This window comes from Gymnogyps californianus, chromosome 1, assembly GCF_018139145.2.
Source record: "Gymnogyps californianus isolate 813 chromosome 1, ASM1813914v2, whole genome shotgun sequence".
NCBI classification, from domain to species: Eukaryota; Metazoa; Chordata; class Aves; order Accipitriformes; family Cathartidae; genus Gymnogyps; species Gymnogyps californianus.
The window spans coordinates 173,150,247-173,166,057 of NC_059471.1; the positions used below are offsets into that span (position 1 = coordinate 173,150,247).

Genomic DNA, 15,811 nt, shown 5'->3' on the forward strand with positions numbered 1-15,811 from the left:
TCTCAGACACTAAAAAGACCATGCATGTAAGCAAAGTCTTCTTTCCAGCTTTTGTAGCCAATTACACATTTTAGAAGCATTTTTACTGACATCATGTTTATATGTCAATACAAAAATAATTTATAAATATATCTTATTCATCAGCTTTTATTCCCATAGAGTTTAGAAACAACAATCAAATATAATAGTTATCATACCCCTTTGGCTAGATTTAGTGAGTAGAAATATTAAAAAATGCTTCCAGAGAACCTTTTTGAAAATATCAGCTGAAGTATAATTGCAGTAGAGTATAGAAGAAAGCCAGCTGTGATAGGTTGTACTCTATTTATGCTATATAGTTCTCCCACACATAAAACAGTCAGTATAATGCATTAAATTAGAATAATTTAAAAAAAAAAAGTGTTGTTACAGTAACAGATAAAGGAATCCACGGTGTATTAGTTATCAATGCTTTATTATTGAAAACAAAATTGTAGTTCTCTTATCTGGCACATAAACAATTATTTCTACAAAAAGGAAAGCCTACAAATCTGATAATTTATACAAATAACAGTTTTTCAAAAAATAAAATTTTAATTTAGTAAACTTGTCTTGTGCTCTTATTTTTTTTTAGCACTGTCTGCAATAATCCACCATAAATCCCTGAGCAGAGAGACATATTTTAAACATGTTTTAAATTTATCCCAAAAGAAGAAAGTTATCAAGCCCAGACCTATATTAAAAAAATGTATTCAGGGACATTCTTGTTAAATTTACGCTAGTCCTTTTTTCTTTCTTTTCTTTTTTTTTTAAAGAAACAAACAAAAACAGTTATCAATGCAAGCATGACACTGCATCACAGGAGTGCTCCCCCCTTCCCCCTTTTGTGCAATGAATAAAAATTACTAAACAAGAATGAGTACAAGTTGGAGACAAATAACATAGTGAATGGTTAAGACCAAGAAGCCATCGAAGTTTGATGGCTGTTGAGCAAATAAAGCTGCAGGATACCACAGTTTTATACTGAGTTCAGTTATAGTTACTATCTAATTTATTTCTATACTTTTTCCAGAAAGTCAGTAAAGCAGAAGAATAAGTTCAGGCTACCATTGTATTCTAACACTGGTTTCAATGATAAAGTAGAAATTCAACTTTTGACCCTTCAATTTTTCTTTTCCAGCCATAACCTTATTTGAGAACAACTCGACACACTCCACAAAACCAAACAATCTTGCCCCTCTGGCCCTTCTGGTAGGCCAGTTGTAAACTTAGCAACTTATGGCATTTTAGCGAGCAAGAGGAAAGAAAAGGAAACACACACTACTACAATTTTTTACTATACTGACTTTGAAACAGCTACTCCCCAATCTATTTCTATACAGATTTAAAATCCTAGTGTAAGGGGAGAATGACCAAGAAGGTAGAGTATAACTCAAGTGTCCCCTTTCCCGTTAGGTACACACACTAACCACAAAAAATGCAAGGAAAACCAAATAAAAGAAATAGCAACACTTACAGACTGTTGTGTTAATGGCAGGTAATGTTGCTGCAGTCAAGTAATAAATAAATAAATACAGCAAAGTATTCTTCTCTACAGTTTTGTTGGAATGGTGCTCAACAGTTAAAAAGCAAAAAAAACCCCAAACCCTTTCTCAGTAATAAAGAGTTTTTAACAGAAGATCCTGAAGAAGCTTCAGTTCAAGGTGCTCTACCACTTTAACGTTATATCTACCATTATGAAAAGAACACTGAAGCAGATACCAACAGGTCATTAAATGAAATAATAGATTTTCTTACAAGCAATAATACTTACTCCAAAGAAAGAAAGAAAGCAGTTAACAAATGGCCTGGAAAAAACTGACTAAAGCTTCAATACACTGCAATTTAAAATAAATTATTTTTACATTTAAAAACTGAAGACTAAACCAGTAACTAGGCCAAATCATTCTGAAACAGAAATAAATTGAAGCTCACCAAAAGCATATTTAGATATTTGACAGCTCTGCTGCTAGCATACATGTCAGAATACAAACAGAATGCTAATATTTGGTTAGAATCTGAATAGGTAATATTTTTTAAAACACCACCACTGTGAAAAGTAACTGGCAACCACCTTTACAGATTTCTCTTGATCTACACTGTTTTAAGCATGATCTAATCCAGTCCCTTCAGTTATTTGCTAGCCTCACCAACGTTGCTCCGAGTTGCTCATGAAGTCTCATTTGTAGCATATCCAAGCACTAACATTTTCAAATCTCACTTGGCTGAGTTATTGCAAAAATATTGTATGCAGAGTCCAGTTTAAAGTTGGTCTTATCTGACAGCATTGTAAAGAGAGTCAAACACATTTTTCTATAATACTAATTTTTTTTTCTTAAGATGACAGTCTGACCACACTCATTTGATATCAGGGCAAACATCAGTCTTGCTCGTATTGCTAACTCACACCTCTGGACTTTTTTTTTTTTTTTTAACCACTCTATATACACATCTGATGTAGAATATGGGCAGTTCCATGCTCATTCTGTCTAGCCCACAGCCATTTGACTGTGTATCTCAAGAAAACTGCATTAAAACTTAACAAGCTGAAATAATATGCATATTCTCAGTAAACAATTTAGAATGCTGTCATCTAATCGCAAGTGACAGGTTTGAAAAAATTGGCCATATAAGCTGTGAAATTGGTAAGCAAGTGGTCCTAAAGTGAGATACAGCAGCATTAAGACAAACTGCAAACACACTGGATTTAGTATACATTTTAATGAGTTACACTATCAGCAAAATACTTTAACCTACTATTACCACTTTTACTCCCATATGGCTTAGTGTATACTGTACAATTTTCCCTTAGTATTTCTATGACAGTATACATTTCAAGTACCCACCCAAAAGTGAGTAATATGGGATTTGCAATGATTTATCAAATATGCCAAAACATCTTCTCCCAAGTGCTATGGTTCTAAATATTTTCGTGGGGTAACAAGTCCTTCATGAATATCTCAAAGTCTCCCTTTTTCTATTTATCTAGCAAAAAAACTTATGCCAAAAAAGCAGAATAGCTTCTCCTAGCAGCAATTAAGACCTCTGATCCTTGCAGTCAAGTCCAATGAGTTCTCTGATCGGACAACTGTGTGGAAGTTCTAGTTCATGGTTTCAATCAATTTAAGAAAAAAAAGTTCAGAGTTTTCATCATCATGTTTTGGATGTCTTCAAACCTTGTTTCTCCATGATATTCCACAATTTGCGAAGATTGGACTGAGTGATGACATCATCAGGTTTAAGTTGAAGAGCAAGGAGGTAGTTTTCTTCAGCCTCTTTCAGTTTACCATTCAGATGGAGAATGGCTCCAAGATTCATTAGGGCAGCTGGATACTGGTACAAAAAGAAGGGAAGGAGAAATATTAGGAATATTTTCAATTTTTCTTTTCAGGCAATCTTCTTCCACTTAAACAAATTATTCCCTTATGTTTGCAGACTTTTCATGGAAGCAATTTAGCAATTTAAGCAAACAGAGATAACAAGAAAAAGTTTCTGAACAGCTGCTGTATACTTTGTGCTTTAAACAGGGCAAGATCTGGTGTCTACAGACATAGACTTCTCTCTTTAATGAGAAAACACAGAACTCATAAAGCTTTACATGTGGTAATGTCGGCATAGCACAGTTTCCAAGAGAAAATTAAAGTAATCCAAGAGTGGATTAAAGACAGGAATTTAATTTTAATTCAATGCGTTGCCAATAAAGAGTTTATAATCGTTGGGAATAGTTAACACATTGGAACTCATCTCTTTTTTCTCTTTGTCTTAATTATAACTAGTAGAAAATACAATCTGTTCTCAGATTCTAAGGATCTTCAGGGGTCCTAGGATATCCATTTAGATTCAGGCTGTGGCAATTATTTCTTAATGAATGATTGAATAAAATTAACAATGGTGGAAACACATGCTATTTTAATAACAAAGATGTGAAAATTTCATAACAAATCCATTAAAAAGCTTCTTACGTTACTAACAATTTTTCCATCTTTAGCTAAGACAAAATGGTTTTTGTTTTTATTTTTTCATATTTAGATTATTCCATTATGAAATAGTAGGTTGTTCACGATAATTAAACATGCCTGGTTACTGGAGTTAACAAATATTACAAAAGCTTTATGAAGCTGAAGAGAACAGTCTAACCTACCTTTTTGCAAGTACCTAAGGTATTCACATGCTAGTGAAAGCACAGTAAAGGCATTTGCCAAACCAGTACCTTGCATTTCAAAGAAAAAAGGGGAAAAATTACTACACAAAGTTACCCTCAGGTAACTATCATTTCCAATGAGTTTCAGGAACACTCACTTTCGAAGTCACATAGTTTTGCCTCGGAGGATAAGTGTTTCAAGACACCACTCACCAGCGTTCTGATCAAAATGCAATACTCAAAATGTGAAGCCACATAGAAACTCAGCTTCAGACTACTGCGTGGGGGTGTTGGTATGCTTTAGAAGCTCTTCAGTGACAATAACTTCAGGAAAATATGATAGGCAGAAAGACAATAAAATATGCACTAGAGTTGGTCTCCCAGACTGATGTGGTAATAGGAAGTCACTAGGATGAGGAAGACTTACCTATGTTCCAAACCTCTCCACTAGCAAGTTAAACTCATTACTCTTATCCTTCTGAATCAAGCTTCAAAAAAATCCCCCATAATTCTTGTGTCCAAAACCTAAATTTTGTGGTGGAAATGTTGTTCAGAACACTCTCTGGTTTTATACCCTACAAATAGTTCATATTTTTTCAGCTTTTTTCCTGCTTCTTTTCACCTATCAACATGTGTATCACAAAAACTCAAAAACATCAAATTTTGAGAACAACTGGCTTCCAGAGTTTTAAAATTAAGCAAAATAAAATGAGTTCAGCCCTCCTTATTGTAAACATTATAATGCTAATGCAGTGGAATCTGAAGATGTTATTTTTAGATTTAATTTTTGTTGCTTTACCTTGACAGATTATTTCCACCACCCCAAGTCAGTTACTTCATTCTACTAAAAATCAAAACAAAAAAACCACCCAGCTGGATTTTATAAAGTTTTCCCAACTAAATACTCTCCAAAATTTCCTCTTCAGTCATATTCTGTACAGAGAAAGAAAACTAAGCCCCTGAAATGTAATCTTTGCTATGGACAACACATATCGGCAGCCACATCATCATAGCTCCATCTTTGCCGTGCCAGTCTTGCATACTATTTTATAATGGAATAATACACTCCTTAATTACAGATGTTCTGGGTGCTAATTGAAGCGATGTAAGTGAAGAATGATTGGAAAACAGCTCCACTGTATATGGATGGCTGTCTAAGTATCCACATATTGTATTTATTCATTTGTTTTTAGACTTAAGATCGTTTGAAAGAATTTTCTCAAATCACGAGTAGGATGATTCATTCCCACTAATTGTGCTCCTTATTTGTCTAATGAGAGTTTATGAATCAAACAGCTTTTTTCAAGAGCAGTTATCAACACAGAACTTTCTTCTCACTTGAAATATAACTATGTGCATATGTTTGCATCTAGATAAAGCTTACAATGGATAAGGATTAAAAAACCTTAAACCTAGAAAAACTCATATTAAACAAGACACACGTTAAAATGTGCTCAGGGCTAATTCTATAGCATCCACAAATTTATTGTGCGGGAAGTAACACAGTTGTCTCATATGGCTTCCAGAATTCCTCTCCATGTCCTTCACACTCCCCTGAAAATATGGTAGGTGTATGGTACTAATCAAGTACTCTAAAGATCATCATATATATAAGCTATACACCTAGCTAAGAAAACTCTTTTGCCATCATGTCTTTAATTTGATCTATCATTTCACTAAAGCAAGCCACAAAAACATCTAGAAAAAGAACAAACTGCATGCCTTTTAACTGAACTTGAAATTTTCCAACTTCTACATATAATTCCTGATTTCCTGGAGACCAACAAATTTTAGGTCATTAGTGCTCTAAACAAATGTATCTATGGAAAATGTGAACTGATAACTCATTTCAGGTAGTGCTGAAAGTTCATTCCAACTCCTTCATGTTTCAAAGGAGGAAGTGCACACGATTTCAGAAAGACTGCTCCTTAACTTTCTAGGGTATCAGCCACCCCAATATCTATGGTTTATTGTAACAGTCGCAAGAATTTTGGGTGACTGCAAGATTATACATCAATGCCATCGCTCTCTGACAGCTATAAATGATCGTCTGAGGACAAGAGAGCAAGAGACATTTGCTATAGTTTTTCTTCACATATATTGTCTTTTATTAAAGACAGCTGATAAAACTTTTCAGTACGTTAACAAAGGCAGTCGGCAGCTACCAGTGCAATAACATGGGACTTGTAGCAGTGTATAACAAATGACACCACCTACTACTTCAGAGACTTGAAAGGAGAAACAGGCCTGCCTTCATTTCCTTTTGGAGACAGATGCTTTACATCAAAAAAAGCTGACTGGCATTTCTATCGGGGTTATAAATGCTGTCTTTTATGGTCTATTGGGAATTATTCCCTTTATTAGCATTTTTATCGTGGTGTGCTTGTTTCCTTAGTGGGTTTTGTGGGGGGGTGTGGGGAGGTGCTCGTGAGGAGGAGGGGAGAGGAATAACAGAGTAGTTAATGAATAACAAAACAGCAAAAGGCATGCATTTAGTTGCCTGAGGTGTTTTTGGTTTACATTGATAACAATTCTTTCAAGCTTTCTCTATACTACCAAAATAAAAGGAGAGCCTTCGGGCATGCAAAAATTTTAATTTAAATTAAATTCCTCTCTAAAATTAGAGAACTATATCTCCAAATAAATCAAAATAATTCTGAGTAGTATTTCGGGATTACACTAACGTAACCAAGTGCAGTACTGGACCCACAAACAGAATGAATCTTAATGACACAGAAGATGAACTGATTCCTTGTTCATCATCTCTGGCTCCATATATAGCAAATGCCATATCAGAAGAACAGTCCCAAACAGAAGAAAAGTTTACTTCTACATATGCCTAAGAAGTTATGGAGAGAGAAACAAATACACAAACACTTAACCTAGCTCAAAAACACCTCTTGAATGGCAGACAGGTATGAACAAACAACAGCCCAAACACAAACAATGAAATCTGAAATTGTTTTCCTCAAAGCTCGGCTTACAGATGACCTTCTCTGCTCGACATCACAGAGGCCAGGGCAGCAGATTCTGAGATGAAAGTGCATTTTGTTGCTGCTGGGGTACTTATAAGGAAAATCATGCCAATTTTTACTCCAGTAGAACCACAAGTGCAAGCTACTTCTCACTTCGCCATTTTAAAACGCCACTGAAAAGACGTTGCCAATATTCATCTTGCTTTTAATGAATTACTGCAGTGCGTGATCTTGTAGATGTTTCAAAACAACCCCAGGACTGTTTAATGAATACTGTAATCAGCATGGCCAACCATCAGAAACACAGAGGCTAAGTGTTTTGTTTTAAAACAGTGCAATTAAGGACACTTGTTCTTTTAAGGGTTCCTGTTGAGTAAAGTCCATCCTTAAAGAAGGAAACAAAATGTCATTCACATCTGAGTATTTCATCCCAGCACTTCTAGTTAAATATGGATGAAGAATTCAGATATTTCTCTTTGATAAGTGAAGATACATAGGAGGTACAATGACCGAGCAGTGAAGCAGCAGAGTATTAGTTGTAGAATGGCTCACTAAGCACGAAAGCAAAGCACGGTGGACTGCTTCATCTTATCAGTGACCATGGGATAATGTGCTGTCACGCCTTTTTTATCCTCCTACAGTGATGGCAAGAATTTTCACTTGAACTTTTATTACTGGTGTTATTGCTGTAGCACAGCATAGTATTTTCTGAAGCTATCACAATGTCAACAGCTCCTTTTTTATCGCTAAAGATAACCCTGGACAACAGAATCATTTCAGTGGTGGCACTTGCTTTTGACAGACCTCACAACTTTTGAGTAAAACCATGACCTAGGAGTTGCCCCAAGATGTAAGCACGCTACTTTAAAGCATGGGGGTGGGTGGAGAAGGTAGAAGGAGAGGCGGGGGAGGGACGTGCAGCAAGATGGTTGCTGCTAACTGGATCTTACTCTCCAATGCAATACATTGACAACTGCTGTAAATTCAGCAGTGACACATGGAAGTAGACCTTTTTATAGGCATGACATAGTGTTGCCAGATAAGCCAAGTGCCAGTTATCCCTTCCAGAGATGCATGTTTCTTCCTGGTTCTCTATGCTATAAGGCTTCTCAAGAACTGCAGTTTGCATATGCTGTGTCTGGTATTTCGTTCCAAACAGCACATGAATCACAACTAAGACACTGATATCCAGTAAGTTGGCTAAGATGACAAGAGTAAATTGTCTAGGAACAGATAACTTGGTGCAAAAAGCGTTCTGGAACAAGATGACAGTATGTATGGTAAAATATTATGGATCAGAGAGAATAAAAAAGCATAAAATTCAGAGTTGAGAGGGATTTCCTGTGTCATCAGCTCAGACAGCAAAGCATCCAGTTCTGCTGGAAAACAAAAAAATCAGCATCTTTGCAAACTCTTAAAATGGAAGAATGCTCTGCAACTTTTCCTCTACGACAGTTAAGTACATTACTTAAATTGCAAGTCTGCTCATGAACAATTTCGGTAAGTATGCTTTTGTGTCGACAACAGCTTTCAGCTTAAATAGTGAAGAGGGGAAATGGAGAGAAAAACATTCTCCCTGCAAGTACTAATTTGAATAAACATTGCAAAGAGCACAGTTTCCATGGTTGTATTAGTCAGACCTAAACGTCTCTGCTGCAAAGGGAGCCTGTGTCCCGATCTCATTACCTTAAGACTGACTAACACACATAGCTATATAAATCTAACTAACAACAAGCCTAGGCTCTAGAGGGGAGTGGATCCTTGGATTAAGAGTACTACGTTGTTAACATTGATAGAGAACAACCTTAGTTATTATTTACTAATATATCATTAAACAGAAAAAGACTTCATTTAGTGCTCTATTCATATTTTGTTCACCAAACTAACAAATTATTAATCTCCAGGGAAGATGAACACCCTCCAGAAAAAAAAAGGACATCAAAAAAGAAAACACATAGAAAATAAAGCAGATAGGAAAAAAGTAGTTTCTGTTGAATACTATTGATGTAATATTCTCAGGCTAGGATAATGTATCAAGTTAATAAGGCAGAAGAACAGCACGAGTTAATACCTGGTCACCTTAACAACTGATGATACTACAGAAATGTTAGGTCATATACTTTTTTTTTTTTTTTAATTTTTTATTATTTTGCATTTGGACACTCTCATCTGGACATTCAAAGCAGATGATAACACTTTAACCTGCCTAGTGAAAGAAGAATATACATGGAAATCATTTGTATGCATCTAACCTTGTGTGCTTTCAAACACTGGAGACTATCCTGTCTAATATTGCAAACTACAGGATATGTACATTTAAACCCAGAAATTAAAAAGTGAAGGAAGGGTTTTTTACCATTTTTTTATATTTATGGGTGGCAGATGTGGGAGTTTTCATTCACAAGCATACCGTGAAATGATTCAGTTTGCTTGTAGATTTAGACATCGGCATCATTAAGGCAACCCACAGCTGTGCGTCAGGGAAGAGTTCTAGATTTGGCATGGGAAGGAAGCACCAAGCAGTCTACTTTGTTTCTCAAATTATCACATCAATAGGGGACATTTTAGCATCAATGTTCTCCAGCCAGTGGAGATTTTTTTCCTCAACATCTTTTTTATCTTAACCTTCAGAGACTGCTCAGAGTTTTAAAAACATAGTTATCCAAAACCAAACAAGCATATATAGATATATGTTACATCTTGCTGCTGAAAAGCTATCTACCATTGGCCTTTATATAAATTCAGAGTATACTGTTTTATATATCAGCAAGTTAACAAAAGCATGTGTTACAACTGGTAGAGGCTGCAGATCATAACAACAGCTGAAAAAGTCCCACAAAAATGTACTTACATTTGTAATTTCTGTGTATCTAGATTTTTTCCCCCAATGGCCATGCATCAATTGCTTTGATTTATTGCTTTAAAAAACCTCCTAGTAACCACTCTCAGTTTATATAGAAACCGTGATGGACATTTTTAGATAACATACTTGTATTACCATAATAAAAGCTAAACAGGAACATACGTTATAAGTATTTAATATTATGGCTATATTTTTAAAAAATAATAAACATTTTCCAGGCCTCAAAGTGTTTTTAATTAAACTTCTTAGCTTTCCAGCTCAAATGTTGTCATCAGTATAGGATATGATAATCTTATCCAATTTTCCTAGCACTTTAGGATTTCATTAAAAAAATCTTCAAATTACTTATTTTTTGTTTATAGAAATTCAACTGTGCTCTGATGTCTACAATTTGATAATTTTAATACATAGCTATGATTATGGAATAAAACATTTAACAACTTCTTTACCTTATCTAACACAAGTATGCTGCGTGCTAATTAGGAAGTCTGTACTCCCAGCAAGTGAGAAACCTGCTGAATAGGAATGTCATCTGTACTACCATACTGACAAATAGAAATTGCTCAAAATCTTTCAGTAACAGAACTTTGACCTATTAAGAAGAAGTAAGAGTTTTTTAAAATGAAATTCAATCTGTGAGTAAATGTATTTTTGCATGCATTTTCTTTCTAAACCTTGGAAACCAGAAAAATAAATGGCTTTGTGTTACTGCCTAAAGATAAACCCCACTTAATTTAAAAGAAATGTAAAGTGTTAAAAGAAAAATGAATATACTCCACCCAGCAGCACACATGCAGGGCTGATGAGAATAGCTGCCCATATTAACACAATCAAAACTGGCTAATCTTCAGAGAAAACTCTAATTTACAGATCATCTGAGATTATGATCATGGACTCATAGATCATAGAATGGTTTGGGTTGGAAGGGACCTTAAAGATCATCTAGTTCCAAGCCCCCTGCCATGAGCAGGGACACCTTCCACTAGGCCAGGTTGCTCAAAGCCCCATCCAACCTGGCCTTGAACACTGCCAGGGAGGAGGCATCCACAACCTCTCTGGGCAACCTGTTCCAGTGCCTCACCACCCTCACAGTGAAGAACTTCTTCCTTACATCTAATCCAAATCTACCCTCTTTCAGTTTAAAGCCATTACCCCTTGTCCTATCACTACATGCCCTTGTAAAAAGTCCCTCTCCAGCTTTCTTGTAGGCCCCCTTTAGGTACTGGAAGGCTGCTATAAGGTCTCCCCGGAGCCTTCTCTTCTCCAGGCTGAACAACCCCAACTCTCTCAGCCTGTCTTCATAGGAGAGGTTCTCCAGCCCTCAATGATCACAATTATACTCACAGTATATACTACTAGCATTAAAAAAAGTTAATTTTTTTTCAATCAAATAAAATGTCATTGGAAAATAAAAATGCCTGCTGAGAATAAATGCATCAGCCACCTATTTTTGCCCAGATACTGATCAAGTACATCAGTACTCAGAGAGGGTTGTAAAGTTTTTCAAGATGCTAGTCACAGGCATATGAAGTACTGCATTAGAGCCTCCGTTTTTGAGTAGAATAGCCAACTACTGAAATTTCAGAAAGAAGAAGTGTTCATTTCTGGCCTTGAAAATTTAGTGAAGTTCTAATTAAGGCAATCTTAAAATCACAAGATTGCCAGTATTTTGACTCAAGATGTTCAGTGTCAAACAAGGTTTTGCACCTTTGGCTGACAAGTGTAGTCAGCTGAATTAAATGCTTGAAACTAGATTAATATTGATATTGCTGTATGTTTTCCAAAACTATTTAGGTATTTGCAGTTGTAAGGTATAGCTTTCAGGCACATTGTATAAACCATTATGCAACGTGACATACTTGCTCTGAGCACAAAGAATGAGAATCTTGCTAATTTGTTCAAGGCTTATATCATGCACAATCACTATTAAGACAGCCCACAGAAAAAGTGTGATATTAGAGCATTACAGAAACAGGAAAAAAGAAAACACTAGGAGATTATGAGGCATTGTAGGATGTTTCAGGATGAATTTTAGCCTTTATTCCACACTTCCACTGACATGCATTCTTTTGGCTAACTTTCCCTAGACAACTGAATCAATCATTATTCCTCTATTGGTAATAATTTCACTGGCAGGAAAGTACAATTGATGTCTATCACATGAAGTGATACAATTTCCATAATAACATGGTTTATCAAAGGTATTTTCAAATTGGTCAAAAAATGCAACTTCAGCATGTGGAAATGTTACCAAGGCAATGTTGCAAATAAAAACTAACTCCATAACTTTGTAAATAAATGACAAAACTATTGAGATGATGTATCGTTCAAGGAACTACATTTGCATTACAGAGTAGACACAACTGAAAATGCTTGAAAAAATCTTGTTCATAAATATTTTCTTTTCTGAAATTTCTGCATGGAAAACCTTAAAGTATTTGCATATGATTCTTTTTTTCTTCCCCTTTGTCCTTTTTTATCTGGCTCCTATCACTTCTATGCTTGTTGCATAGTGCAAAAAGGTTATGCCCACACTCTGTCTTGACTTCGGTTTTACCCACAGGATTATGAGAGCAGCTGAGGAAAGAGGCACATACTATTGGTCCTTTACAAAATGCTGAATTACGGTGCTCCGTGTAATTCATAAGAATTCATGCCTTACTTTTTGGCAGCCAGTAACCTGCAGGTGTTCCCTATATAGTATTTAGCAATTAAATCTACAGTACATATTAAAATTATTAACTTCCAGAGTAAGCGCAAGGATTTAATTTTGATTGCTGTAGCTTAAAGATTTTAAGGCTGTAGTTTCTAAAATTTGGTCTTTTGATCACTAATAGTAAGACCACCGGGCACTAATTGCTCACTAGGCTTTTACAAGGTTGTGACTTGTAAAAAAATAAAATTACTTTCTGGTAGGGCAGCGTTATTTACCACATCTGATAAGTGACACATATGTTTACAGTGCTTTGTAAGTAATTAATATCAATAACAGCAAGACATGTTCAGTGGTAGATCTACACATCCTACTCTGAAAGGTTGCACTTGATACTGCATATGCCGATAACTGCTGTTTATCGAACAGAAGCTTTCTGTATTCTTCAAACTACTTTTTTAAGAAATGGACACGCAAAGCAACACTGTGAATAATATTTTCCTTTCTAAAAAGGTTTCATTAATCATTTCTGAAGGCACAAGAGGACAACTAATATTTGCAGGACTAGCACCAAGAAATCAAAGTTCAATTCCTGCCTCTGAAATTCAGTGTCAAAAATTACTCAGTGAAACCAGATGCTTGCTCCAAACTGCCCCAGAAAAAGCCCTCCATGACTGGAGCAAACTATAATCTAGGGCCACTAGAATCACTATGCAGTTCCGTAGTCAATGGCTCAGGTTAATTTGCCTTCTCATTATATATTTTGACTACGCATACCACCCATTCTACATGAACACCACAGGATCCTACAGAAATTAACTTTGGGTCCCACCTACCAGCAATCTTTTTGTTAAAGCTCATTTTTTCCCCCAAATCAAAAGGTTTGCCTCCTGTGCAATTTCCGTAATCTCTGTTCAGAAAGCATTTTCTTCCTCTACTATGGGTAAAACATCCAATTTGTGAACTAATCAGCAAAAAACTGCATCAATGCAGCTATCAGAACAGAATTTTTCAAACAGAATTAATGAAGGACCACGTATTGATCTTTCAAAAGTGATAAAAAATAAGTCTGATAATTTCAAGTGTATTTAAATGCAGTCAGAATGTGAAGAAATGAAGTAGAGCTACTGCGTTACAATAAAACTCCACCAAATAACTCCACCATAAATATATCAATCATTTACCCCATGGAATCTAAGAGACATACAGCAAACCTTCATATGGAATTTAATTTAGGGTTTTATTGTGGATTTTAGTTTTTACTGTTGTTTTTATATTGGAAAAGATTTCTATTTTCTTTCACACTGTAACTGTTTTCAGCAAGTTTGAGGCAGCCAGATGCTCAGGCAACTGGCACTGTTACAAACCATAATGTCAGATTAAAGTTACTTACTGTTACAGGAAGACAATCTTTACTGGAGCACCTGAAGAATTAGTAAAACTGCCTCAGCTTAGTAATAGAGCTGTTCATTATATGGAAGACATGTTTCAAAAGGGTAGGTACACTTGAATGTATATATGCTCTCCAGTAAAACTAACTGTGGTAAATAGAATCATGTAAATGCAACATGCAGAGCTGACCAATATACAGTGGTTCAGAATGCCTCAACAAAAAGGGACTGTTCTTTGGCAGACATGAAAAGCTATCCATCCCCTCCTCACTGCATCTTCTCATTAGCAGACATCTGATGTCTAGACTGTAACTTTCCCAGGGAAAAATACATTCAAACTGGTACTGCAGTTACTCTTAAAGACAAATTCCAAGAAAATTACTTCAGCCAGACACCTGCCACCCACCCCCTTCCTAGCAGTAGGCAAACATTCAGTTCTTCTCAGGCAGACCTCAGACCAAAAACCGCCTTACTGTAAGACATTTTTCCTCTGTACAATCACCTAGATACACCCGGAGGAGTGGGAGGATCGGGGAGAATACCACTTGCATCAAACCATCTTGTGAAACGCAAACATAAGTTCTCCAGAACTTGTGGGGAAAAAAAATCTAATAGAACATGCCAACCCACAACTAAAAATCATTCCTAGAATGAGAAATACATCAGAACTATAGATTAGGAAGAAAATTAAAAAGTTACTTATTGCAAAACATCCTACTGAGAATGTACTGTTGCTGGGTTTATTTAACGAGCATTAAAAACACTTCCTTACCAGTTCTAATTGCATAATAAATTCATTGCATTGTTTCCAGAATCAGCACTAGAATACCCTATTAGGAAAAACCTTGCTGGATTCTCTTCTAATTGAGTTCAAACAGATGGTTTAATTTCTGAAATGCTAATCTACTGCTGTGAGTTCTATATTTCATGGCACTTTATTTTTGATTGACACTGAGGGCTACATTTACAAGGCAAAGCCAATCTTGCTCTCTCCAGGAACTGATGCAGGCAGCGTAGTACCCCCTGCCATATTACTATCAGACTGTGAATCACAATCAAGTGCATAGGTCTAGCTATGATACATCACCTTTACTTCCACAATTTCAGCAAAGAGACTGCATCTTTAAAAACGACTGCCTCCTATCATCTCAAAGCATAATGATTCTTTTTATTTAACTCAGTGGTACAAATCTAGGGTGTGACTTCCTATTAATTAGTTTCGCAAACCTATTTTTTAATTATTCAGTAAATGAACATCATATTTGAGTACAAGCACAACTGTTGCACAGTTATTTTCAGACTGAAAAGTAATCATAGAAAAAAAAGTTATCTGTCTACTAAGATGTGGACGAAAAACACTAAAACTCTAGATGAAACAAATCTGCACTGCAAGAGACAGGCCTAGCTGACCTCACATCCTTTTTTCTTCAAATAATTTTGAAGGTGAACTGAACATATCTGTGTACCAGATAAAGACTTCAGATTTGCATAATGAAAATACATATAAAAAACAGAAAAAGAAATGTGAGGACACTAAGATTGCCATTCAAGTTAACTGCGGTGCAGTCCTACAAAATTTCTGAATCAAGGTCTTGACAATAAAATAGCTCAAGTATTATTTGGTATGAAAATTTATTCTCTTTGGAGAATTTATGACCTATCCATTGAGAATTACAGTCATCTGATGGGATTGGAAGAACAGTGTTCCGTATCTAGGTAGGTGCCTGGAGAGAAAACAGAACCTATACCTTAATACTTGGGTGATTAATT

The 15,811-nt window shown here is 35.7% G+C and overlaps 1 protein-coding gene across 1 annotated transcript in view; it reads right to left on the minus strand.

The window, feature by feature from the left end:
* Positions 1–2,489: 2,489 nt before the first annotated feature.
* TMTC2 (transmembrane O-mannosyltransferase targeting cadherins 2) overlaps positions 2,490–15,811 on the minus strand; it is a 257,384-nt gene continuing 244,062 nt past the window's right edge. The window contains exon 12 of the mRNA XM_050904170.1: positions 2,490–3,351. Coding sequence (XP_050760127.1) covers positions 3,172–3,351 — 180 coding nt within the window. The 3' untranslated portion in view covers positions 2,490–3,171. The remainder of the gene's footprint in view (positions 3,352–15,811) is intronic.